The following is a 26,815-nucleotide window of genomic DNA, read 5'->3' as shown; positions in this document are numbered from 1 at the left end:
GGAGGAGGTGGTCATCAAGACTGCAGATTTTCCGGCCACCTGGGCCTGCTCTCCAGCTTTGTCACCTGCTCTACTTTGCTCCCAGCTGCGGCCAAGAGCACACATTGCTCCAGGGCTAGCAGTGGCAGGTGGAGTCCTGCCCCAGCCCCACCCCAGGGTTCCTGGAAAGGCTTTTCAACCTGTGGGAGTTGGAGTGGGCAAGGGCGTTATCAGAGCCCCAGGAAATACACCTGTGCTGGCTGCTGTGGGCAGAAGCCTCTACTTGGAGGCTTTCTAGTATTGCCTCCATCAAGCCATGTGGCAAAGTGTCTCAGCTGGTAGGATGAAACCAACAGCCTCCACCCCAGCTTGCCTACTGGCTACCCTGACCACATCCGCTCAAGTAGTCTCACTAGCAGATGCCAGGCAGACTGTCACAGGGATGGCAGGCAAATGTGTGTGGAGGCTGGTCGGTCCTTCAGTGGCCACACTGAAGGCAGGAGCGAAGGCCTGAGGGAGTTTCCAGACAATGCCATGTGTGCCGCAGAACGGCTATGGCTCCTAGGCTTTAGGTCTGTCCTCTGACCTCGCCTCCACCACACAGCCAACTGGTGTGCACATCTGCTTGAAGAGCCTGGGTCTGCATGGCTGCCAAACAGAGGCAAAGACAGCATCCTTAGGGGAGGATGAACTCTGCTGTCTTAAGGCAGCTGGACGTATTTCAAGAGCGACTGAGGCAGGGATGGCCAAGGCTCTTGTCCCTCCTGACTTTCGGTGGTTGAATAATGACTAACAGCAGGTAGTGCCAGGCACTTTTCTGAGAATTTTACATGCTTAATTCTTGTAATCCTATTAAGCTTGTGCTGTTTGTGGCTGAGGGGTGAGCTGTCTTATCCATTCAGTTAGTGTGCTGCTGAGAGACATTCCCCCCAAGTCCCATGGCTGTTCTTTGGGGATCCAGGGAATCACTGATCTGATATCCTCCAAGTCAGTCATGACACCATACTGCTGAGCTACTGCGTCCCAGAGGACTCAGAGCCGTGAGCTGGACCAGACCACGCTGGGTGGCTCTCCACTTGAGTCAACAGGCCCATAGTTTAGGGAGGGGTTAGCTGGTGACCTTGGAAGTACTTCTTCTGTACTGGTCTAAAGTCTGTGGTCCTTTACAGTGGCTCCTGTCAGCCTATACCTGTAATACCTGCTAATGGGGAGATAAGAACATTGCAAGTTCAAGACCAACTGGGTAGTTTAGCAAAACTTTCTCCCAAAATGAAAGGCTGGCAAAGTGGCTCCGTGGGTAAAGGTAGCCACCATGAAGCATGAGGACCCAAGCTCGACCCCTGGCACCAACATGGTGGAAGAAGAGAAGTGACCTCTGACCTCCCCATGAGAATAATGTATGCACATGTGCACACATGCAGGCACTAAATTTAAAAATGTGGTTAAGGGAGCTGAGGTAAAGGTTGCTCTTCCAGAGAACCAGGTTCAATTCCCAGCAACCACATGGTGGCTCACAATGATCTGTAATTCCAGTTCCAGGGGATCCAACACCCTTTTCTGGCCTCCACAAGCACTGCACACTCACGATACATAGACATACATGCAGGAAAAACACCTGTTCACATAAAATGAAATTTAAATTTTTTTAAAATTTGCTTTTAAAATTTAAAAATTTGCCTTTAACCCCAGCATTCAGGAGGTAGAGGCAGGTGTATCTCTGAGCGTTTGAGGTCAACCTGGTCTACAGAGGAGTTCTGGAACAGCCAGGGCTATAAAAGAGAAACCCTGACTTGAAAAACAAAAATAATGAGTTCGAGGCCAGCCTGGTCTACAAAGGGAGTTCCAGGACAGGCTCCAAAACTACAGAGAAACCCTGTCTCGAAAAACCAAAAAAAAAAAAAAAAAAAGAAAGAAAAAAAAGAAAAACAAAAATAAATTAAAAAAAAATTTCTTTTAAGTAAAAAGAGATCTGAGGCTGGGACTCGGTGGTGGAGCCCTTGCCAAGCAGCACAAAGCCTTGGGTTTGATCCCTAGTACAAAAACCACAAAACCAAAACACTGAGCCAGGGGGTGATAGCACGTGCCTTTAATTCCAGCACTGGGGAGACCGAGGCAGGCAGATCTCTGTGAGTTCGAGGCCAGTGTCTACAGTGCAAGTTCCAGGACAGGTTCCAAAGCTACACAGAGAAATCTTGTCTCAAAAAAATAAAAACCACAAAAACCAAAATACCCACCCCCATGAAAGAGAAGCCATCCCGCCCATGATCTTGGCATTTACTAATCAAAACTTTCTGATTACAACACCCTTTGAAGGAATAGCCTATGGTCCAACCTCTGGGGCTTCCAACCGTCTATGATTCAACAGATGTGACACAGGAGGGCTTTATTACAAGGTGACCCGGCCAAGAAGCACAACGGCACATCTGGCTGGACCCAGAAGGGCCCTGGGTCTGGCTGCAGGGAAGTTAGAGCTGGGGACTGGGGGCTGGGCAAGAGTTTGAATGGCTAGGGACTCTGGTCATCTCTTTAAAACAAAACAACCTGCTTTCTAGCCCAGGGAGCTGTCCTGTCCCCAGGCTAGAGTTAGGACTAGGCCGGGACAAACCTAGGAGGCATAGGGTATAAGCCAGGCCTGCCCTCGGGAACTTCCAGACCAGTCAAGCCACCTGATAGCCTGACCAGCCCTGAACTCGAAGGCAGAAGCACCATGGAAGCATCATGGAGTTCAGAAACCTCCCTAGAGGCAAGAAGATGACACCTGGAGTCAAGTGCTCATTCACCTAGGGGGAGTGTGCCCATTGCCAAGTCAGAGAAAACTGAATCACAAGAATGTTCTGGAGCTGGGCAGTGATGGTACATGCTTTTAATTCTAGCACTCAGGAGGCAGAGGCAAGCAGATCTTTGTGAGTTCGAGGCCAGTCTGGTCTACAGAGTGAGTTCCAGGACAGACTCCAAAGTTACTCAGAGAAACGCTGTCTCTAAATTAAATAAATAAAATAAAAAGAATGTTCTGGGTAGGACCTGAATGGTGGGAAAGAAAAGGGGCCAGGATCAGAAGCTAAACATTCCAAGTCTCACATCAGGAGCCCAGGTCTATGCCACTCTGGTGTCTCCATCAGTGTACCCCAAGGCTGGACCCCTCTCAAGGGGTCTTCTGCCATTTCTTTTCCAAACACTGGTCAGCAGCCTTCCCACTGGAAAAAAAGAGGTCGAGAAGGAACCTGGCCTATCTCGCAGAGCCAGGATTCCAGGGAGGGGCGCTGTTCTTGCCAGCTGCTCTGGCCCTTGCAGCACTAGCTGCTGGGACCCCTGGGGCTCCTCCCAGCTTCAATAGGACTTCCTGAATGAATAAAGGGGCTGCCTGCTCCCAGGGAGTGCCCGAGTGCCCACCAGGCGCCAGGCCTGTGCTGGGGATAGGGTATGCAGAGGTGGCTGTCTTTGAGAAGCTCAGCGGCTGTGTACGCCCCACACAGTAGGTGCTCAAGCGGTATGGTCCTGAACTGAAACTAACAGAGCAAAGTGTAGTGTGGTGCTCAGGGCTTCCTGTAGCCTCCCTCCCGCCTCCCCATGGCTGAAGGGTTCACACGGGAGTCAGCCTACTGTTGCCCAAGGGCTCTCTTGCCGCGTAGAAACTACCAGTTATGAACACCTACTGTATGCGGCACGTTCCAAAGGGAAAGCTTCTATCGGGTTTGGGGGTTCAGAGCAGCACCCATATCAGTGCCTGACAAGAAGGAAGGTTAGGGAGCAGGAACATTTTCCAAGAGGGACGAGAAAGCTTTACAAATAAAGGAAACTATGCAAACTGAGGACCCTTAAAGTGGAGGACCTCTAAGGCCAAGAAGCAGATCGGGGTATCTTGTTTACCCTGTGGTATGGGCTGGTCCAGGACATTGTCCCATCAGGCCACTATACACAGTAAATGAGAAATTTTGGGGACCGGTCCAAAGACATTAGTCTCTGGTGGCCCCAGGCAGCCCAGGTTTCCCAGTCATGGTCTAGCAGGCCTAAGGGATGGCCACTGGATGGTATGGAGTAAGAAATCTCCAAGGAGCAATCCCTGGTTACTGGCCTGCACAGGTTCCTAAGGCTTGTCCCCCGCCTGTCTCTTCAAGGCACAGAGCCTTCTTTTCCCTTTAAGAGAGCAAAGGTTGCTTATGCCTAGGGCAGCCGTGGCAGGAGCGGCTTACCTGCTTCCCGCCACCCGTCGCCGCAGCGGGGCAGGGTGCGGGAAGAAGGATCCCGCACTCAACCTGCATACTGCAGAGAGACAGACCGACAGACACTCGCCAGGCGACCAGCCGGGGGTCGTTGGGGCCCGGAAGCCGCGAGAAAGCGAGACTCCAAACTTGGAGAGAGGAGTGACCTGGGGGCCGGGGGCGGAGTCGTGAGCGGGGGAGGAGAGCGCCAGCGCCAGCGCCAGCCAGAGGAGCGCGGCGGCCCAGGAAGCCAGAGCGCCGCCCACCCATCCGGGGCGAAGCGCGCGGAGAAGCAGGCTGGGCCGGGGGTTGCGAGCCTCGACCCCCCACGGTGACCCCTCGGCCCCCAATCCGGCCCCAAGATGATGAAGAGGCAGCTGCACCGCATGCGGCAGCTGGCCCACACGGGCAGCTTGGGACGGTGAGTGTCACCCCCTTCTAGCTCTGCTGTCTCCCCGCAAGACCTGTGCGGGCGCAGGAGAGTCGGGAACCGGTCAGAGAGGTCGGGGACATCTGGGCAGCGGCCCTCTAGCATGCCAGAGCCCCGACCTCGCTTCCTGGCGTCTGAAGCCACTGTGGTCGCACAGGCACTGCTGGCCTTTGAGGGGGGAAAAGGCACCTCCATTGGTTGGAAAGGCTGCGGGGAGCAGAATGCGCCCTGAGCCGGAACGCTGCCCGGAGCCTCATTTGTCCTCTCTGGACAATGGGAACAATTAACCACTTCTAACTGCTGGGTTGGGGAGGAACAGAGCCAATTGGGGGCCCCAGACCCTAGGGGAAGGGACTGGCAGTGTTCTAGCCTGGGGAGGAGGGGCCTGCTCTGAGCTGGGTGTCCGTCCCCTCCCCCAGCCTAGGGGCCTCCTGCAGCAAAGTCTTGCTTCTGCTTTTCGCAGGCTCAGGTAAAGGCACCCCCTGTTCTCCTCGGTCCCCAGCTCCGAGAACTAGGGGAGCGGAAGTTTGGGGAGTTTCTCGGAGCTTTTCTCTCTGCTCCTCTTCCCCAGCCTGGGAGTTCCCCATTCTTTGGGCCTTGGGAGGGAGTATCCAGAAACTTGATCCAGTCCTCCGGTGACATAGACACCTGCGTGTACCTACGAAGCCAGGCCACTATGCTCTGAACCCATGTCCCTATGTGTCCCTGGCCAGAGTCTCGGGACCTGCCCACCGCTGCAGCCCAATGTCGTGTGCTTGTGGGCCTGACCACCCCGGAGGCTAGCTTCCACACTTCCCGTTCTGGGGGCCAGCTTAGACCTCCTCTTTCCGGGGCAGGCAAACGATTTGGGGGATGGGAAGAAGAGAAACTTTTCCTCTGTGTCCCAAAGCTGAGCCCTGGGTAGCTCCCTCCTGCCCTTTCGGTGTCACGGGTCCACCCTTTCCCAGGGCACAGCCCTGGGTGGAGGAGGAAGCAGGCATGCATCCTCTAAAACCTAGGGAATGTGCTCCAACTGCGGTGGAGACCGGCCACCCAGACTTGGTGGGTCCTGGAAGGAACTGGGGCCCAAGTGCCATATGCTGGGGACAGAGGGAGGCGGTGGGTTTCCTAACCCAGACTGACTCAGCAGAAGCCCCCCTTCCCCCGCAGCACCTCAGAGACTGCCGAGTTCTTGGGTGAGGACCTGCTGCAGGTACGTGCCTGGGCGGGCTGGACTGGGAGGCAGGTCCGTGCAGGCTGTCAGTATAGAGGCTGACAGGTGGGGACAGCAGAGGAGGGCCTGGTTGAGTCATTCCCTGCTGGCCAGGGGCGCTCCAGGAGGGAAGAGAAAAGTGATTCTTGCTCTGGGAGAGACAACAGAGCAGTCACCCCTTACAGTCTACAGTGCCCCCCACACACACCCTCCCCTCTACCTCCCAGGTGGAGCAGCGCCTGGAACCTGCTAAGCGAGCAGCCCACAATGTTCACAAACGGCTGCAGGCCTGTCTACAGGGCCAAAGCGGGGCTGACATGGACAAGCGGGTGGTAAGTGGGGGTCTCCAGGAGGAGGGAGGGGCCTGAGCGATGAGGGATGGGGTGGCAATGAGGCCCTCTGGTTCGGCTGCAGCTTCTCCAGTTTGCTCCAAACCAGCACACCCCCAGGCGTTCTAGGTGGGCGGAGCACCGTGTGAGCTGGATGGAGGATGCTCACTGTTGTTACTCAACAGGCTGCGTTTATTGACTCCTGCCAGACTGTTGCTAAGACTGCCAGTGCATTGTCTCCCAACAGCGCTGGCAAGAGTCCCTTGTATAAGTCGCTCGTGTTTAATGGGAGACCAGGACCTAAATTTACTAACCTGAGATCACATAGCTAACAAGTGGCAAAACTGACCCTGTGGTCCCTCTGGCGTGTTCTCCGTAACTCCAGGTGGAAGTATGGGGATGATTAAAGATTCATGTGACTAGAGCTGGAGGCTTGGCTCAGGAAAAGGACTTGCTCTTGAAGAGACCTGGGTTGGGTTCCCACAACTATCTAGTCCCAATCTCAGGGATTCTGACACCCTGTCCAATGCCCTGAAGGCGTCAGTCATTCTTGGGCCTGGCTATAAGGCAATAGGCAGCCTTGGAGAGCTTGAACTAGATGGTGACCGGATTAAACCACCTACAACCCAAGGCAGGGAATGAGTTCAGGCCACCCTCCTCCCAGCCACAAGGCCAGCTCTCTCTTTGCTGTGGTGTGACCTTGGAACAGCTTCCAGCTCCCTTTTCCTGGGATTGATCATTCCTTCTTGCCTAGTCAAGTAACTGGAGAGGGAGGAAGGGAGAGAGGAAGGGAGAGGGGGACCCCAGGTAGGCTGGAGATCTTCACAAACACACACAAACCGTTTCCACGCTTTACCTGTGACTGTGGACTTGATTGGTTGGCTCCTCCCTCTGCTGGAGTGTGGGTGTGGCCGGGTGCTCTGGGCTCAGGTTGGGTGGAGGAGACTGGTAAACTCACGCTGGCTCACCCCTCCCTCCCTGCAGAAGAAGCTTCCTCTCATGGCTCTTTCCACCACGATGGCGGAAAGCTTCAAAGAACTGGACCCCGATTCTAGCATGGGGTGAGCATGGACGGGGGTCTGTGGGTCCCAATTCTAGCATGGGGTGAGCGTGAATGGGGACCTGGCCTTCACTAGATGCCAGCAAACAATGAGGGGACCATATCAGCCACAGTGTCTACCTCAAAAGGGTGGCCAAGCTGGCAGCACTGTCCAGGTCAGTAAGACCTGAGAAAGCAGGAAATGGAACGACAGGGACCTTCAAGTATTTCTAGGTGGAGGTGAGGGGCCAGGGAAGCCTTGACCTATTGTGTTCTCTGCACACAGGAAGGCCTTGGAGATGAGCTGCGCCATCCAGAACCAGCTGGCCCGAATCTTGGCTGAGTTCGAGATGACCCTGGAGAGAGATGTCCTGCAGCCGCTCAGCAGGCTGAGCGAGGTGACCCTGCCGGGCAGCCCCAGCCTCCCTGACCTCCTGCTCCCCCTGTCCCACCCACCCAGGCCCCTGAACCCTCCCTGTGCCTACCCTCAGGAGGAGCTGCCCGCCATCCTCAAACACAAGAAAAGCCTGCAGAAGCTGGTGTCCGACTGGAACACCCTCAAGAGCAGGTGAGTACCTGAACCTAGGCCAAGCCATAGTAGGGCTCTGCCAGGCCCGTTGGGTACTTGTGGCCATGTTGGTCCTTGGGAACACATGTGGGAAAGACATATATATGTGAAGGTGTGCATGTGCTCCCCTGTCCCACAGGTGACCCCAAAACTAAGAAAGCCACTCGTTTCCAAGATCCTTATATGGTTGTAGGGCTCCTATTCTGCATTCTGGAGCTGGATTGCTGTGATCACCAGGAACACCACCAGAGGGAGCCCTACAGCACTTTGGCTTAGTCTGGGCAGAGGCCCAAAGAATTTCTATTTTGCCTCTATAAACCCTAGAGTCCTGTGTGATTACGTGTATGGAGGGGACACTTAGCTCTGGCCATGCAATGGGGCCAGTGACCACCCACCTTGGGACCTTCCCCAGGCTCAGCCAGGCAGCCAAGAACTCAGGGAGCAGCCAAGGCCTGGGTGGCGGCCCAAGCAGTCACAGCCACACCACCACTGCCAACAAGATGGAGACCCTGAAGGAAGAAGAGGAGGAGCTAAAGAGAAAGGTGGAGCAGTGCAAGGTGAGGTCACTTGGGATCGCCCCACAAGGGGCAGGTGCGGGTAGCCTGTCCGTTTGACAGGTGGGAGAATTAAGCTCAGAGAAGGGACAAAGCTGGCCTCGGCAGCCCTGAGTTTTAGTTCCAGGCAGTTAGGGGTCAGCATCTACGTAGTGGAGCACAACCCAGAGCCCCTGCCATCCTTATCAAGTGCGTTAGCAGCTGGGATGTGGTTGTTGGGACTCTCGGTGTCTAGCGAGTGAATGAATGAATGAATGTGTTTGCCGAATGAAGAGCATTTGTACAAATGAAGAGCATTTGTATGATGAGTGATTGTTAGAGAGAGTTAGAGAGAGCGTTTGCTGGGTAAGTGAACAAAGCGAGTGGTGCTTGCCGAATGAATGAATGAATGAAATGAAATGAAGGGTGGGTGAAGGAATGATTGCACGGTGAATACGAACAGATTGTGCTAAGGATCTGAGGACCCAATGTAAAGAACTGGAAATCATAAAGAACAAAGTGTAGATCCTGGCCGAGCGAGAAAGCTGACTGGGACCTTCCATGCACCTCTGATCAGCTCTGGGCAGCTAATCTTCCAGTAGCTTCCCTGCCAGCCCCCAGCCTCACCTGCCCTCTCCCCTCTGTCTCTAAGGATGAGTACTTGGCCGACCTGTACCACTTTGCCACCAAGGAGGACTCGTACGCCAACTACTTCATTCATGTGAGCCCATGACCCAGCTCCAGCTACCTGAAATCAGGGCGAACGCCACAGGGAAGGAAGAGCCCTGGGGAATTCTCCACTTCCCTCATTTCACCGGGGGACGTCCTTTGTCCCCACAGCTCCTGGAAATTCAGGCTGATTACCATCGCAGGTCGCTGACCTCACTGGACACGGCCCTAGCGGAGCTGAGAGACAACCACAGCCAATCAGGTGGGGACATGAGTAAGCCAGCCTCACAACTCCTACCGTAGAATACTTAGGCAGGCATGGTCGCTAACACCTTTAGTACTGGTACTCGGGAGGCGGAGGCAGCTGGATCTCTGAGTTCAAAGCCAGCCTAGTTTACACAGAGAGTCCCTGGACAGCCCCGTCTGGAAAAACAAACAAAAAAAGTTTGCTCCTTACCCAGAAGGGCAGAAGGGAGCCATGGGTCAGGTGGGAGTTGGCAGAGGAGTGGATCCGGTCTTCGTGGGTGGGCTTCTGCTGTTATGGGGAAGGAAGAGGACAGGAACCAGGAGACCTTCTAGAAGGTTGGAATCTGGACAAGGTAGGGCAGTGGAAGTGGGCAGACTCAGGAGGTAGACTAGATGGCTATGTGTGCCATCTAGTAGGTTGGAAGGCAGATTCCTGGAGGTGCCCGGTCTGCCCTGGCCCCTACTGCATGGGGCGGGAAGACCCAGGCCGCTGATGTGTCTCATTTCCACAGATCTCTCCCCCTTGATGACGGCTACCCCCATCTCCAGGGTATATGGGGTATCCCTGAGAACCCACCTGCAAGAGCTGGGTCGTGACATTGCCCTGCCCATTGAGGCCTGTGTTCTAATGCTGCTATCAGAGGGCATGCAGGAGGAGGTGAGAGCTGAGGCATGGGGGTTGGCAAGGCCGCGTGCCTCCCCCTCGTTGCTATCCATAGTTCCCCTCTCAGGGGGGAGGCGTAACCTCCCATTGCCAAACTGACTCTGACTCATTGATTGACATTTCAGGGGCCTGGCACTGTGCCACAGGTAACTGAGCTGTCCTTACTCCACTTACTAATCCCAGTGGCCCTGGGTGTGAGTGGGGCTTCTCATTGGCTCTGTTTGGCAAGGGGGAGACAGAGGCAAAAAGTAAATGTGCTCAGAGTCACATGAGGAACTAGATGTCCCCAGTCCAGTCCTTGTTAGATGCTGGTCCTTTCCTGAAGATAGACTGCTGGGTGAAAAATTACCCAACAACGAGTAGATTGCAGGCTCCCCACCAATCATACTGAGCCTTCTCTCCCCCCCATGAGACTTCTGTTCCCTACTGTTCTCCCAGCCCCCGCTTCACACACACACACACACACACACTCACTCACTCTCACACACATACACACACACACCAAAAAAAAAAAAAAAAAAAAACCACTGCCATTTCCCAGCCCTGCCTTGTGCTCAGAATTCCAGACCTTGACATTGGGAGGTTGACCACAATGCCATCTCTGACCACCAGGGGTGTGAGATACTGAAGGTCAGCAGCCTGCACCTGCCCCCCTCTCTGTGACACACAGTATGTCCCTTCTTGCCCCCCAGGGCCTCTTCCGTCTGGCTGCTGGGGCCTCTGTGCTGAAGCGCCTCAAGCAAACAATGGCCTCAGATCCCCACAGCCTAGAGGAGTTCTGCTCGGACCCCCATGCTGTGGCAGGTACCTGATCCACTGGGAACTCTAGGCAGAAGGTGGGACTGGGCAGAGCTGCCTAAGGTAACACTGTCAGAGTTTGGCTTTAGGCCTGATATGCTACCAAAGAGACACCTTGGGGCATGTAGGAGTTCCCGATGCAGATCTGTGATGAACCCTTGAAATGTATGTGCATTTATTTTTAGGACAAGCTTTCTAATTACTGTGCTAAAAGGGCCTGTGACCCACAGAAACTATCAGACTTAGACATGTTAATAGTAAGAATACAGCTAGAGGTTCTTTCCAAGTGGAGAGCGCTGGGTCCTCGGGCACACAGAAGGGGAGTTGGGGGGTCTGCCTTACACCTTCCCCTGGCCTTGTTTCAGGTGCTCTCAAGTCCTATCTCCGGGAGCTGCCAGAGCCCCTGATGACCTCTGACCTCTATGATGACTGGATGAGAGCAGCCAGGTGAGGAGGTGGAGTTGAGGGGTATGGGGAGGTGAAAGCACCAAGAATGTGGCCCTGAGCTGGCTCACTGGTGAGTCTCCCTTTTCCAGCCTGAAGGAGCCTGGGGCTCGCCTGGAGGCCCTTCATGGTGTTTGCAGCCGCCTGCCCCAAGAGAACTTCAACAACCTCAGGTGAGCCTTGGCCCACCCCTGCACACCCAGCCCCACAAAGCTCTGGTTTCGACTCTAACCCTGTGTTGTGCCTGAGCACAGAACCTTACCTGTGATGTCCTGGTCCTTTGTTTTTTTTTTGTTTTTTTTTTTTTGTTTTTTTTTTAAATATTTATTTATTATGTATACAATATTCTGTCTGTATGCCATTTACAGATGGTTGTGAGCCACCATGTGGTTGCTGGGAATTGAACTCTGGACCTTTGGAAGAGCAGGCAGTGCTCTTAACCTCTGAGTCATCTCTCCAGCCCTGGTCCTTTGTTTTATATTAGACTGTATCCCACAAGACACAAATGTAGCCAGCTTGTGCCTATAGATGCTGGCACAAGGGAGGTTGAGTTTGAGGCCAGCCTGGGCTACAGAGTGAGACCCGATCTTAAGCAAAGATAATCTGACTAGGGATGTAGTTGTTGGTAGAGTACTTAACTAGTACACCTACAGTGTACGAAGCCCTGGGTGTACTCCTCAGCACGCTATAAACTGGAGGTATTGATGCATGCCTGCAGTTAGAGAAAGCGTAAGGATCAGAAAGAACTTCAGGGTCATCCTTGGCTGTAGAGAGTTCGAGGCCAAACTGGGTTAGGAGACCTTGTCTTAAAAGCCAAACAAAGAAGCCAAACCTCTTACACTTGTGAAGCTGTGTTGCCTGGCTTCAGACCCCACCCCTGCCACTCTCGGATCCTGGGCATTCAGTCCGGTATCAGCGCTGGAGACAGTCCCTACTGCCTGTGGCAGCCAGAAGATTCTCAGCTTAGCTTCTCCTTTCACATACTATGACCCTCAAAAAAATAGATCAGGGAACTTAGCTGGTAAAAACGTAACCATACCGTGTGTTATCTGTTCCCCTCTGGAAACTCAAGGGTATGAAGTTCTCAGGCCTTTAAGGGCATTGGTAAGCATTTCTGACCCTCTGCCACCCACCAACCCAGGTACCTGATGAAGTTTCTGGCACTGTTGGCAGAAGAGCAAGAAATGAACAAGATGACACCCAGCAACATCGCCATTGTCTTGGGGCCCAACCTGCTGTGGCCTCCTGAGAAAGAAGGGTGAGGGCCGTGAGCACAGGAACCTGTCCCCAGCTAGTCACCAGCCTCTAATTTCCCTAAGCCTCCATTCCCTATCTCTGTGGTGGGCTGAGAAGGTCTTATTCCTGAAGCTGCTGTGAGAAACAGCCTGAGGGACCAGGGTAATAGAAGTGATGGGGCACCTACGTGGTGACCTGGTGCGGGTGCTGGAAACCATGGAGGATGATGGAAGCCTTACTCCCAGCCCTCCACACATGGGCCTTGGAGGGCTTCTATGCATTCTAAGGGAGTTGCTGTAGGAATTAGATGGGCAATGCTTTACACACTGTAAGGTGTGGTGACTCAGGAGCATCATCATTGCTCTCCAGGCCACAGACAGATGACAAGATGTCATCCCGTGTGCTGAACTGTGGTTGCTCAATGGGGGCAATCAGTTCAAGAACTGTGGAGAGAGAGCCCAGAAGTGATGAGTGATGTCTGTCATAGGTGAAGGAGTGGGAGATGGGGAACAGGAGGTATACGTGTGCCGTCAGGCATGCCCAGCGGAGTCACATGATGCTAGGATCACTAAAACTCTTGCTTCTCTTTTGTGCCAGGGACCAGGCCCAGCTAGATGCAGCCTCTGTGTCCTCAATTCAGGTGGTGGGTGTGGTCGAGGCGCTGATACAGAGTACAGACACCCTCTTCCCTGGAGGTGACGTCCTTTCTTCATATCATCTCTAGGCGCCCCCACACCCCATTCTTGGACTCCATCCAACCCAGTCTCAGTCCTGTTTCCCCCGCAAACCCTCCTTGTGGCTTAGAAGAAGCTGCTTTTTCACACTGGGCCTCAGTTTCTCATCTGTGAAATGGGAACAGTCCTGCCTGGCCCATGGGACTGAGAAGGCCAAGAGCAATCCCGTCATTTCAGGGAAAGCGAGTAGCCTTGGGTTAGGCTGGCGAAAGCTCTGAACTTGACACCTGTTCATTCTGCCTCTAGATATCAACTTCAGTGTATCAGGCATCTTCTCAGCCCTGGCCCCCCAGGAAAAGGCCAGTAGCCAGCGGATCTCTGAGGAATTGCCACCTGCTGTACCTGTGCCAGCTGCCAACCCAGGTCCAGCCTCGATGCCCGTGAAAGAAAGGTAAGGGCTAAATAGAATGACTATCTTTTCCCTGGCCACGGGGACTTTCGCCTGGGGCACTGTCTCTGAGGACTTAGGGATGGAATGGCGGTATTTGTCCTGCAGATCTGGTCCCACTGGTTGGAGTAGATGAAAGGAGCCTGCCCTTAGCCTTCTTCGTTGCATGGCTATTTCTATACCACCTACTATGTGCCAGGCATTGTTCATGCCCTGGGAATTTAGGGAATTGGGAGGGGATGGTTGGGCTTTATAACTATCCTGTATCCAGTTCTCTAAGTCTAGAAGGGTTTTGTGGCACCGACAAGGACCTCAGTGGCTCACACCATGGCCATGTACTCCCTCAGATGAGGCAGACATATGCCACTCTCAACCCTTGACATGGGTGGGCAGGGAGAGTGGCCCTGTGATGATGCCAGGCTGGATGCATGCTCTGCTGTGGGATGAGGCAGTGTATGTGCACTGTGAAGAGCTGTAGCAGTTAGGGAGGAAAGGAAGGCCGCCCTGGAATCCAGGCTCTCATGGATTATTTCCTTCAGCTCGCATGCTCTCTGACTTCTGTTGGCAGAACATTCCCTAAAGATCGCATGGAGGTCTGGGGGTGCACCTTACCTGGTAGAGTGCTTGCCCAGTTCCAGCCCCAGCGTTGCATAGCATGGACTTGGTGCTAACCTATAAGCTCTCCCTGGAGAGGTGTAGACAGAAGGATCAGGAGCTCAGGATCACCTTTCCTACATGGAAAGTTCAAGGCCAGCCTGGGCTGCACAAGGCAAACTCAAAAAAGAGGAAAAGACCACCTGGGACGCCAAGGCAGGGAGGTCACCTGGCATTCCACCTCCCACTTCGTGGGTTGTCCGCCAGATTATAGCTCAGTCGTGGTGTTGTCCTAGATGCTCTCTGCTGCTGTGGTGAACAACTTGGGAAGAACAGGGCTTATTGGGCTTGCACCTCCAGGGAGCAGTCTGTGACAGGTCTCAACCAGGAGCAGGGTCAGGAGAATGTTGATCACTGCCTTGCTTGCCCTGACTGGTTCTCAGCCAGGTTGCTTGCTTGCTTCCTTCCTTCCTTTCTTTTTCTTTCTTTTTAAAAAGATTTATTTATTATGTATGCAGTGTTCTGTCTGCATGTATGCCTACATGCCAGAAGAGGGCACCATATCTCATTATATTATATATTATTCTTGTATTTTATTTTATTTTATTATTATATAGTTGTGAGTCACCATGTGACTGCTGGGAATTGAACTCAGAACCTCTGGAAGAGCAGCCAGTGCTCTTAACTGCTGATCCATCTCTCCAGCCCCAAAGTCAAAGTCTCCTGCTCTTTGGAGCTGTTTTGTTTTCTGGGTTTTTTGTTTTGTTTTGTTTTGTGGGGGCATGGTTCAAGACATGAGTTCTCTGTGTAGCCTTGACTGTCTTGGAGCTTTCTCTATAGTCCAGGCTGGCCTCGAATTTACAGAGTTCTGCCTGCCTCTGCCTCCCGAATGCTGGAATTAAAGGCTTGTACCACCACCTCCCGTCAGCCAGCTTTCTTATACAGCTCAGGACCATCAATCATCCAGGCACTGCACAGCCCACTGTGAGCTGGGCCCTCCCCCATCAGTTAGCAATGAATACAGTTCCCCACAGACATGGTCACAGGCCCATCTGATTTGGTCAGTCCCTAAGTAGAGACTCCTCCTTTGCATGTGACTCTTGGTTGTGTCAAGTTAGGACACAGACTCCCACCAATCCCAGAAGTATCTACCAAGGGACCGAGAGTGAGGACAGAGTCTCAATACAGCCATAGGCAGTGGGGAGCAAGTCCTTCTACCCACCAGTTTGGAATCATGCTGGACTCTAGAAGATTGCTAGGAGATGGCCAAGCTTGACTTTTGCCCCTCTCCTTCCCTTGACAGGACAGAGTCTGAACTGCCCAAGCCAGCTTCCCCCAAGGTCAGCAGGAGCACCACAGAAATGGCTGCTTCAGCAGAGGACATGACTCGGAGGAGTAAGTTGGGTGTGGGAGAGAAGAGCCGGAGAGCTGGCAATCCTAGTCCTCCCATGTCTTTGGACCACCAGAAAGGCCAGCAGTAGCCAGAGTGAGATGCTCTGGGTTTGCAGCCTGGCACTCTGGACCCAGCTCTTATCCCTTGAGCAGGTGATGCTCCCGTCTCAGCACCCTCCTGTGCGGTGTGGTAGAAACTATAATTGCCCTGACCCTGAAGAATTGCATGGACTGGGAGCTCAGGGAGCGTGCCGGGCTCCGGCACACAGAAAGGACAATAGAAAGCTAGCCAGTGTGAGCGTGATGGGTGTTCCAGCCCTCCAGAAGCCCAGAGGACTACAAAGCATGGGGCCAAAACTGTGTTTAAGGGTAGAGGGAAGAAAGGTTTGGAAGGAGTCCTGGAGGCTCCTGACTTATATGTCAACATGGTTGAGAATGGAGAGGTAAGAGAACAAGGATCCTTGTGGGGGCTGGATCACTGGGAGCCCCCACCCCAGGCCCTGAGGACAAGGGGGTGGAGCTGGCTGTATCAGCAGAGCTAGGAGAGCAGCAGCAGGAGCCTGCAGACCACATGGGGACCTGGAAGACAGGGATTGCTGGAGTCACCGGACCTGGCCCTGGCAGCTGTGGAAGGCTGGGGCTCTCAGCCCCTCTTACCAGTGAGGAAATGGGCCCCAGGAAGTAAATGAGTCACCCCAGACAGCCCAGTGTAGAGAGCCAGGGAGAGATTTGATCTTGACTCCACTTAGCCCCCAAGCTTCCTCACAAGGTCAAAGCTTACCTGAGGACCTGAGGCTTCTGAGAGGCACGCAGGACCCGTGTGTTAGCAGGGATGGGTGACATTTATCTAGTTAACAAATGTGTTCCCACGCTTGCTTGACACCTAGACTGTGATAACCAGTGGCCATGTTGGGTCTATGTTCGAAGGAGAGGCACAAGTAAGGGCCAAGTAAGATGAAAATGGACAAGATAGTTGCAGAGGTCAGTGAAACTGGGAATGGTGACGGCGTTACCGTGGTGGAGGCTGGGGCATCTTCTGTAAGCTGAGACATGGAGGACAGCAGAGGAGGAGTGAAGAGACATTTACTAAATGACAAGAACCCACTGGGGAAAGTGGCCCACCCCCACCACACAGGAGGAATACACACGAACCCATAACTTTCCTGTTTTCCTTCCTCCACAGCCAAGCGCCCCGCACCAGCGCGGCCTACCATGCCACCTCCACAGCCCTCCAGTGCACGCTCATCTCCTCCAGCTCCATCCCTGCCCCCTGGCTCTGGCAGCCCTGGCACTCCCCAAGCTCTGCCACGCCGTCTGGTGGGCACCAGCCTCCGGGCCCCCACCGTGCCTCCCCCATTACCCCCTGTTCCTCCACAGCCTGCCCGGCGCCAGAGCCGGCGTTTACCAGGCTCCCCCAGCCCAGCTTCCCCTGGCCTGGTCATTTCAAACATGCCTGCTCAGGTGGACCAGGGAGGGGTTACAGAGGACAGGGAAGGCCCTGAGACTGTAGGTGGGCATCCCACTCCCCCAGTTCTGCCACCCCAGCCCCGGCCCAGGGGTCTCACCTCAGAGACAGATTGAGCAGGCCTTCCTGCCTGAGGTATCCTCAGTGTGCCCTCCTTCCCTCTCTCTCTCCCTCTCCCTGCCTCCCTTGTCCTCCCGGGACAGCCCTTGCCCTGTGCCTGGGTGCCTGCTGGGTCGGTCCCCATGGCTAGGAGGGCTCAGGTCAGCCCTCTACTTTCTGACCTTTTCCTCTTCCACTTTGAGCTTGGGGGCTCCCACCTGACTCCCCACTCTCTGGCGGGGGTCTCAAGGGAGCTACCAGAAGGAAGGACGGACCTGCCCATTCCCTACACGACTTTTATTTTTCTCTTGCCAATGTATTTTTGTAAGGCTCGTAAATAAATTATTTTTAACAAAACTGGAGCAACTGGCCAAGCAATAGCTTTCTCTCCTGGAGATAAAGAATAATCTGCTTCAGCCGGGCAGTGGTGGCGCACGCCTTTAATCCCAGCACTTGGGAGGCAGAGGCAGGCGGATCTCTGTGAGTTCGAGACCAGCCTGGTCTACAAGAGCTAGTTCCAGGACAGGCTCCAAAGCCACAGAGAAACCCTGTCTCGAAAAACCAAAAAAAAAAAAAAAAAAAAATAATCTGCTTCCACAAGGAGGGATGGGGTCATAGTTTCTGCCTCCTTCCTTTCTCGGGCCATGTGCTTGCCACTTTCTCAGAGCTGCTTGTACGGTTCCCATATAATAGTTTCTCGTCAAGGTAATGGCACCATCGCCGGTGAAGTTACTGAGGCCAGTGAGCAGAGACTGCACAGATCACAGCTAGCAAAGCCTGGGCCTGAGATGAAATATCTAAGATTAGCTCTGAAGCCTGGACTCCTTCCTCCCACCCAGGACAGTTTGCTCAGCTTCTTAGGATCGTGGGTTCCTCCTCTGAGACAGTCGAGAAGTTTCACGCTCTGTTCTGAAGACCAAAGCACTTGTTGGCACACAGGGATCCGCCTTCCCATTACCTTCCTGAGTTGCTCTGTGCCAGACCCTGGGTAACGGCCCATTCAGCTCTGCGCCTGAGGAACTATTGGGAATGGGCAGGCAGAAATGACAGACTCGGTGGATTTCCCCTGGGCTCAGCTTCATTTTCTCTGGAGGTTGGACAGCTCTGCTTAGAACCACAGTATAGGTCCCGATTCATTCCTGGTCCCACACTTTGAATTACTGGTAATTCAGAGGCTCACCAGATTTTAAAGTCTCATCTACAAAATAGGTATCCAGGCGGCCGGGTCGCCCCATTAACAATATGAACGAACAACTAACACCTTGGCAACCAAAATAATGCCCAGGGTAGGTCCCACATAGACAAGCCATAAAATCAGATTGTGGGCTCCTTTCTTAGGGCCGTGTATTAGATTTCTTTTTAGCACTTATTTGAGTTGTCTACATGAGGATGCGCATGTGGAGGCCAGAAAACTTGCACGAGTATGTTCTTCACACCGTGAGGAGCTGTTAACCTGCTGACCCTCTCACTGACCCTGCATTCGTGTTTTGAAAAGCATTTATCTAAAGCCATCGAACTGTACATTAAAGATTACACATCTTACTGAATGTAAATTATACAAACAAACAAAACACCAAGCTCCCCCGGGGACTCTACAGCACAACCAGAGGGCCCCAAGAAGCACTGGCTTGGCCCAAGAGCTCAGAGTCTAAAAAGGCACGGGTACTGTGGCCTGGCTCCACCACAGCCACACGTTTCTCGGGACTGCATAGAACCACAGCGGCAATGGTTCCGAGGGCAAAGTCTCTCCGCCTGTTTTCCTCCTAGCAACTAGTTGGCCTATGCTTCTAATTGGCTGAGAAGCGCGCGGCGATTGGCTCCAGACCTGGCAGGCTCTCCATGTCCCGCCCCTTTCTCCGAGCTCCTTCGGGAACGGCTCGGGCCCTCGACTAGATTCTCGCCGCCATTGGCTGAGGCGTGCGGCCGTAGCCCCGCCCTCGGCCCTTCCTGCGCGCCAATTGGCAGAGCTGACCCGTGGCCGCGGAGGGAGCGCGGCGCGCGCGTGCGAGCGGCCAGCCGGCTGCATGGCGCGCTGCGAGCGGCTGCGCGGCGCGGCCCTGCGCGACGTGCTGGGCCAGGCGCAGGGCGTCTTGTTCGACTGCGACGGTGTGCTGTGGAACGGCGAGCGCATCGTGCCGGGCGCCCCCGAGTTGCTGCAGCGGCTGGCGCGGGCGGGCAAGACCACGCTTTTCGTGAGCAACAACAGCCGGCGCGCGCGGCCCGAGCTGGCGCTGCGCTTCGCCCGCCTGGGCTTCGCGGGGCTGCGCGCTGAGCAGCTCTTCAGCTCAGCGCTGTGTGCCGCGCGTCTGCTGCGCCAGCGTCTACCCGGGCCGCCCGACGCACCCGGCTCCGTATTTGTGCTGGGTGGTGAGGGGCTGCGCGCCGAGCTGCGTGCCGCGGGGCTGCGCCTGGCGGGGGACCCCGGCGACGACGGCTCGCGCGTGCGCGCCGTTCTCGTGGGCTACGACGAGCACTTCTCCTTCGCCAGGCTGAGCGAGGCGTGCGCGCACCTGCGCGACCCCGATTGCCTGCTCGTAGCCACCGATCGCGACCCTTGGCACCCGCTTAGCGACGGAAGCCGGACCCCCGGTGAGCGTGGGGCTGGGCGCGGGGACATGTGTGCAGGGCCCGACGTGCGTCTCACAATTCCTGCACCTGCCGCCCGTGGAGGGTAGTGACCGAGGCTCACTGTGGCTTAGGGAATTGCAAGTGGTATCCTAGTCTGGAACTGGCCTCCTGGGCCGGTTTGTCATTAGCCCTACCCACTTTGCAGGTGGGTTTGGAGAACCGCTCTGGAAGGATGATCCGAGTGGAGAGCTGGATCCTCGCGTGCAAAGGCAGGATGGAGGCCGATGTGGAGCCTGGAGGGTCGTGAAGCTTGACCTCACTTCTAGTTCTGAGCCCACTCGGTTAACCCTCTGGAGTTACATAACCTCGGAGCATCCCTGCCTGGGTGCGAGGGGGGCTCCTGACTGGAGGTTGATGTAGCCAACCTGCCAGTCCTTTGATCGCTTTCTGAAGCCACTTAATGCTGTTTTTAATTCTTCCTTTCCAGATTGCTCCAAAAATAAGAATGTTGGCCCATTTCTCAGTTACAGATATCGGGGCTCAGAGAGGGGAAGTGAGCTTCCAGAGTAGACACTCTGAGCATAGAGTAGGGGAACCTGAACGTGGCCCTGGGAACGCCCCACCCCACCCCATTCGTCCATCTAAGGGCACTCCTGGCTGTTGTTACCTGGGGATGCTCAGCCCTGCACCTAGGTCGGAGCAGTGAGGGTTGGAGTGAAGCAGCAGAGACTCTTGGGTAGTGAAGAATGGGGTAAGGATGGATTCGGTACTCCAGGATGTGGCGTGGACATACCTGCCACTCCACTCTGCCGGCCTTTGGCCCAAATAGTCCTTGATGCCAGATCCTGGGAGGCAGTGAGTGGGCTTCTGCAGGGTGGCATTGCAGAAAGTGAGGTGGACACAGCTTGGTGATGGGGCAGTGAGGCAGGTGTGTGTGGAGAGGACCTGGGGGCCTTCCTGGAGGAGGTGTGCTGCAGCGCAGGGTGACGGTGCACAAGGAGATATTGGCATCCTGTTAGGATGGTGTAGCCGAAAAGGATGCTAGGGCTTTTCCTGGTCTGCCTGAGACCTACGTGCCACCCAGTATGTGCGCCTTCTTCCTGTAAATCTGAGAGAGGTCACCGCTGCAGCATCCCTTCCCCCACCCCGCTACCATCAAGTCAGATTTCTTTCTGCTTGGGTTGAGGCTGTGGGACAAGGCTTCTCCAGGGTCTCAGAAAGTGGTGTGAGGAGCCTGAGACAGACTGGAGCTATCCCCCAGCCTCTGCTGGACCCCTCCTGACTTCTGTCTCCATACCTACCTAGCTGTGCTCACCCAACCTGCTGGTCACGCCTACTGCCTGGAGGGGGAGACAGATTAACACAGATTCACCACCACACTTGTGAGTGATGCAGCCTCCAAATCACGGGTTTTAACTGCTGGTCATGGCATATGCCTTTAATCCCAGCACTCGGGAGGCAGAGGCAGGTGGATCTCTGTGAGTTTGAGGCCAGCCTGGTCTACAGAGCTAGTTCCAGAATAGCCAGAGATACACAGAGAAACCCTGTCTTCGAAAAAAAAAAAAAGAAAAGAAAAACAAAAACCCTGCTGGTCGTGTGCTAGTAACCCAGGAGCAGGAAGCGCTATGCAAGCATAAAAATGAATGAATGTCCCCATCAGGCATCAGATTTTGCAATAATTGAAACCGCACCTCTCGCCCCTCATCACAGACCTCTTAAAGAATATTATTGTAAGGTGTATGACTTTGGTTGTGCTGCCTTTGTTTAACTCTGTGAAGCTGTGATTCTTTTTTTTTTTTTTGGTTTTTCGAGACAGGGTTTCTCTGTGGTTTTTGGAGCCTGTCCTGGAACTAGCTCTCATAGACCAGGGTGGTCTCGAACTCACAGAGATCCGCCTGCCTCTGCCTCCCGAGTGCTGGGATTAAAGGCGTGCGCCACCACCGTCCGGCAAAGCTGTGATTCTTGCCTGTCTAAAACACCTGATGGTCCTACTAAAGAGTTGAATGGCCAACATCGAGGCAGGAGAGGGATAGATGGGGCTGGCAGGCATGGAGAATAAAGAGAAAGAGAAACAAGGAAGAGGGTAGGAGCAAGAGAACGAGGAGAGGAGGATGTCAGGGGTCAGCCACCCAGCCAACCACAGAGTAAGAGTGAAAATAACATGTATAGAAATAAGAAAAGGAAAAAGCCCAGAAGCAAAATGTAGTCGGGATAATTTAAGAAAAGCTGGCAAGAAACAAGCCAAATTAAGGTCGGGCATTTATAACTAAGAATAAGCCTCCGTGTATGATTTATTTGGGTGGCACCCCCTAAGAAAAGTCAAAAAAGAGCAAAAACGTCAACACAGGCATATGAAATTGTGTGCATGTTTACTTGAGCTAGGAAGTAGAAATGGTCACAAATACAAGAATATGCCGTTGTACACAGCAGTCTTGAGTGAGGTGTTATCGTCATGGGCTTCCCTACTGGGATGCTTGCCCGGCTATCATGGTTACTGCAGGGAGACTCAGTAAAGCTTAGTTGAATGACTGGCATGAGATATGAGGACCAACAGGAACCAGCTCTGTCCTGGGAGCTGGGAAAAGAACAGACTCACAAGCTGGGGTCAATCTTTTTGTTTACTTTTGTGTTTTTGAGACAGGGTCTCAGCCTTGACATGCCTGCCAAGTGCTGGGATTAAAGGTATGGAACCACCCCCCCTCCAGCAAGACTGGATCCTAAGGTTACCTGTACTGGCTTTGAACTCTTGATCCTCCTGCCTCAACCTCCTGATCGGTGGGAATATGATTATATGCCACTGTGGCCAGCTTGGGCCTGTTGCACTGAGGAAGAAAAAAAAAAACATCTGAGGGTGACTCACAGAAGTCTCCCATTCTAGAAGGAACCTCTAACCAGGGACTGGGATGGTGGTAGACACATGTAAAGGAGGTGCCTGATTCTTTACCTGTGCCCTGATCTGATGGCTGGGGCATCTCCTTGTCTGAAGGCCTTGGGGCTGTGGCTCTTGCTGTCCTACCCACTCTCTGAGGCTGGCGGAGTGCAGTGATGGATCCGTGAGAGTAATGAGAGGTGGCCCCGAGTGTTTGGGGTCAGGCTGAGGTAAAGTAAGAGATTTTAGTCACAGGGAGGGCCTTGATTTATATCCCCAGAATGATATCTGGTAGAAACACTCCCTCATTGGCTGGTGTGCCAATTGCCACAGTCACCTCAAGAACACGGCAAAATTAGTGGAGGTCGCAGGTTTTCAGAAGATACTCTGTTGTAAATAATTCATCTGATTTGTTTTGTTTTTGAGACAGGGTCTCGCTGTGTATGTAGCCCAGCGTAGCCTCTCACTGAGCTCCTGCTCAGGCTCCAGAATGCGAGTCTTTGTGCTGCTCCCGAGTATGTTAGGTCCTTTTTTGTCACTGTGTGAGACACCGTGACCAAGGCAACTTACAGGGGTTACCAGACTGAGGGGTAATTTCATCCAAACCACCACACTGAGGAAGCTCAGCTCTGGCCAGTTCTTTTCTTTCCCTTTTTTTGGGAGTGGGTGGGGGTAGGGGTTTGAGACAGGGTTTCTCTGTATAGCCCTTGCTGCCCTGGAGCTCATTCTGTAGACTAAGCTTGCCTCAAACTCAGATATCCCCCTGCCTCTGCCTCCCAAGTGCTGGGATTAAAGGTGTGTGCCACCACCACCAGGCCCTCAGGGCAGGTTTAATGTCACAGCTTTCTTGTCCGAGAAATGGGCTTTCAGGGGTACACTGAGTAAGTGGTAGTGCTTCTCTTCGTTTAGTTATGGCTGTTGGTGTAAAGGCAGGATGTTCTGGCATGAGGACATGCCTGTGGGCAGGGATAGCAAGCTTGTGCCACCAGGATGGTGCTGAGGGTGCGGGTACCAGGACTGCTTTTCTAAACAGACCTCCCATTGTCGGGCTCCTGGGCTCCTTCCCCAGCTTTGGTTTCTTCCCGTGGTCACTGTGGTCGCAGACATCTTTAAGCGTGTAGCTTTTTGTCTCCAGCTGGAATTTTCTCTAGGGGATCATTTTCCCCTGTAGGGTTGACTGGGTCAGAGGTGTGAACGTTTCTGTGCCTTGGTGCATTCCAGGCGGGCTGTGCCAACTTTCCATGCCAGGATCGTGGCTTCTCAGAGCAGTAACCACCACGGCTCTCTAGATGCTTTTCCGTTTACAAAGTGCCTCCCTGTGAGGCCCACAGCATCCCTCCAGGGGAAGTGTTACTTGGTTCCCATCTTACCACAGTTCAGAGAAAGTCAAGGGAGGCTGATGGGATAGGCCCGTTCACACATAGACTATACACAGGAGGGGACGGCCATTGCTACCTTCATGTTAGACGGAGAGACCAAGCACACAGCGTACCCAGAACAGTGGTGATGGATTCTGAATTCAGGTGTCTGGCACAGGCGGCACCCAGCCTTTAGGTCAGACTTAGCCGCTACCCTCCTGTTGACCAAGTGTTCCCTCCCCGCAGGTACCGGAAGCCTGGCTGCAGCAGTGGAGACAGCCTCAGGACGCCAGGCCCTGGTGGTGGGCAAACCCAGCCCCTACATGTTCCAGTGCATCACTGAAGACTTCAGTGTGGACCCCACCCGCACACTGATGGTGGGTGATCGCCTGGAGACCGACATCCTCTTTGGCCACCACTGTGGCATGACCACCGTGCTCACACTCACAGGGGTCTCACGCCTCGAAGAAGCCCAGGCTTACCTGGCAGCTGGTCAGCATGACCTTGTGCCTCACTACTACGTGGAGAGCATTGCAGACTTGATGGAGGGGCTGGAGGACTGAACCCACCTCCCCCATTCCCCGCTCCCATAGATGGAGGCTGCAGGCCATGAGTCACATTCGGCAACATGAGCTGCCTGGCCCAAGTGTCTACCCCAGTGAAGGGAAGCTGGAATCCAGGAAGGTTTGTGGGCCCTCATACCCCTCCCAGCAGTGGCTGGACACTCTGCTATTCAGAAGCTGTCCCTCCACCTCTTGAAGGTTCACCCTGGCCTGACCCCACCAGGTAGCCTTATTTCCTGCCCTGTCACCTACCCTTTTTGAACTATATATATATATATGGGACCCAAAGCCAAATGAAAATTTTCTCCAACCCTGAGTACTTAATTAAGCTCCTTCCCTTCTCTGGGAGCTGTAATGCTCTGTCCTTAGGTCCTTGTTGACCAATCAGAAGTCTAGGGAACTCCAGCTATTCCTGGCCTGAACAGGCCTGTGGAAGGAAAGATACCAGTAGTGACTGGTATGTAGTGTCTCACAGTGGGCCCTCTGGACCAAGTAGGATCTTAAAGATCACCTTGCATATCCTGGAGCCCCAGAGCACCAGTCAGAAGGCTAAGTGACATTGACCTCTGGATGTCCATCAGGACAATGATCCACTGGCCTCTTAGATCCCAAACAGAACAATCTGCAAGTCTGCGACACAGTGGCTTTTCCATAATCCTGGGCTGACTGGATCAGCCAGGAGACCAGGTCCTAGCAGGACAGGATGATGAATGCCAGTACTTACAGCACTTGGGAGGCTGAGGCAGAAGGATTACTCTGAGTTTGATGACCCGGGTTGTAGAGTCAGACCTCATTTCAAAAAGACCAACTTGAAATTCAGCCTCCTCCAGGAACTGATCCGTGGGCCCTCTGTGACCCTGGGTGGGATGGAGAGGCTCGCACCATAGTACCGTCCAGTATTGATGATTGCCACAGCTTGGAAGGGGCCCTTGTGTCCCGCCCCTTGAAGTCAGTGTTTGCTGTGCCACCTCTCCAGCTGCTCATTCCCAGCTACTTGTTTATTTATTTATTGTGTGCCAGTGAAGATGGGGGCAGGGTGGGACCTTCCCACCACCTCCACCCTTGTAAGCAGTCCTTGAACTTAATAAAATATAAGTGGGAGTGTGTACCCCAGTCTGTGCAGTGGGGAGTCCTGCCCAAGCCTGAGCCTGCCTCCTTGAAGTACCGGCGCCTCCCACTTTTGTGTTCTCAGCACAGATGTACTTTGACTCTTGAGCTTTTAGCAACTCTGAGACCTTATGTGTCCATTTAAGTCCTTTAAAAGCCCAGTGTTGGGCGGGGGGGGGGGGGTTCATGCAGTTGGTAAAATGCTTACTTTACAAGCACAAGAGCCAAAATTGGCTCCCTAGAACCCACATGAAAATGCCAGGAGTGGTGGCATGTGCTTGTAATCCCAACATGGGAGGTGGAAACAGGTGGATCCTTGCGCTCGTTGGCCAACCCGTATAGACTACTACGGGATAGTGAGAGCCTGTCTCAAAAAGCAAAGTGTATGTTGCCTGAGGGGTGATACTGAAAGGTCTCTGGCCTCCACACACATGGGCATCCACAGGGACATGCATATACAGAGCTCAGTGCTTGCATTGCTCTTAGGAAATAGGTATGCGATGCTGAGGCCAGGGGTGTGGCTCTGGGAAATCAAAGGCCTCCCATGCCTCGGGTACAGCACCATCCAGCACCATAAAGAAGAAATGTGATGTGAACTCAGACCAGGGCGGACAGCTGATCTTGGCTTTGAACTAGATTGATGTTTGTGCAGAAGACCACAGCACCCTCTGGAGAGCGTAGGAACAAGAGGGCACTGGATGAAATCACCCTCGGGTTGTCCCGCCATGCCCCTCCTTAGCTTTTAGATAGTTTAGCATTATGTACTCCTTAAAAATGTGTCAGACTGCGATTTCTTTAAAGGATGACTCATTCCTGACTCCCTCTCATGGCTCTGCAGCCTTCAACCCTTCTATCACTGCAATTTATCAGAACAGACGCTATGAATCCACAATCCATTTGCTCTCTATCTCCCATGAATGATACATTTTTACACGCCACATATGACACCAGCATTCCTAGGGCACTGCAGGGATTTAGAGCTTTCTTCAATTTTTCAGGCAAAGTGCAGGACCTTAGGGGGGTGGGTGGGGCTCAAAACAGCTGGAGAGATGGCGCAGTTAAGAGCACCGACTGTTCCTGTACACATATTGACAACTCAAAGCCACCTGTAACTCCAGCTGCACAGGATCTGACACCCTGTTCTGGCCTCCGACAGACAACATTTAAAAAAAAAAAAGTAACATCTTTGAAGGTAAATGGAGCTCAACAGGAGAGAGATGATGTAGAACATGTGAAGACGCAGCATGTGAGGGAACTAAGAACTCCTTTATACTTTTGTTTACATGCTGTTGAGGGGCGAAAGAAAGAGTGTAGCCCTCAGGAGCCAGTGGGCTGACTCACCCCAGGAGTAC

The 26,815-nt window shown here is 53.6% G+C and overlaps 2 protein-coding genes across 2 annotated transcripts; both read left to right on the top strand.

The window, feature by feature from the left end:
- Positions 1 to 4,425: 4,425 nt before the first annotated feature.
- On the top strand, positions 4,426 to 17,360 carry Sh3bp1 (SH3 domain binding protein 1). Its single transcript, XM_057792685.1, has 18 exons — positions 4,426 to 4,599; positions 5,758 to 5,800; positions 6,028 to 6,132; positions 7,114 to 7,190; positions 7,455 to 7,566; positions 7,660 to 7,736; positions 8,149 to 8,293; positions 8,922 to 8,990; positions 9,110 to 9,200; positions 9,697 to 9,842; positions 10,541 to 10,652; positions 11,012 to 11,093; positions 11,183 to 11,263; positions 12,232 to 12,348; positions 12,924 to 13,021; positions 13,307 to 13,451; positions 15,346 to 15,437; positions 16,618 to 17,360. The coding sequence occupies exons 1-18, from the start codon at positions 4,541 to 4,543 to the stop codon at positions 17,013 to 17,015; spliced, it is 2,049 nt and encodes a 682-aa protein (XP_057648668.1). The 5' UTR covers positions 4,426 to 4,540; the 3' UTR covers positions 17,016 to 17,360.
- Positions 17,361 to 18,989: 1,629 nt separating this feature from the next.
- Pdxp (pyridoxal phosphatase) lies at positions 18,990 to 25,464 on the top strand. The gene is made up of 2 exons (XM_057792778.1): positions 18,990 to 19,587; positions 24,040 to 25,464. The coding sequence occupies exons 1-2, from the start codon at positions 19,023 to 19,025 to the stop codon at positions 24,354 to 24,356; spliced, it is 882 nt and encodes a 293-aa protein (XP_057648761.1). The 5' UTR covers positions 18,990 to 19,022; the 3' UTR covers positions 24,357 to 25,464.
- The last annotated feature ends 1,351 nt before the right edge of the window (positions 25,465 to 26,815 follow it).

This window comes from Chionomys nivalis, chromosome 17, assembly GCF_950005125.1.
Source record: "Chionomys nivalis chromosome 17, mChiNiv1.1, whole genome shotgun sequence".
Classification (NCBI taxonomy): domain Eukaryota; kingdom Metazoa; phylum Chordata; class Mammalia; order Rodentia; family Cricetidae; genus Chionomys; species Chionomys nivalis.
The sequence above is the reverse complement of the archived record's forward strand: the minus strand, read 5'-3'. Positions and strand labels throughout refer to the sequence as shown.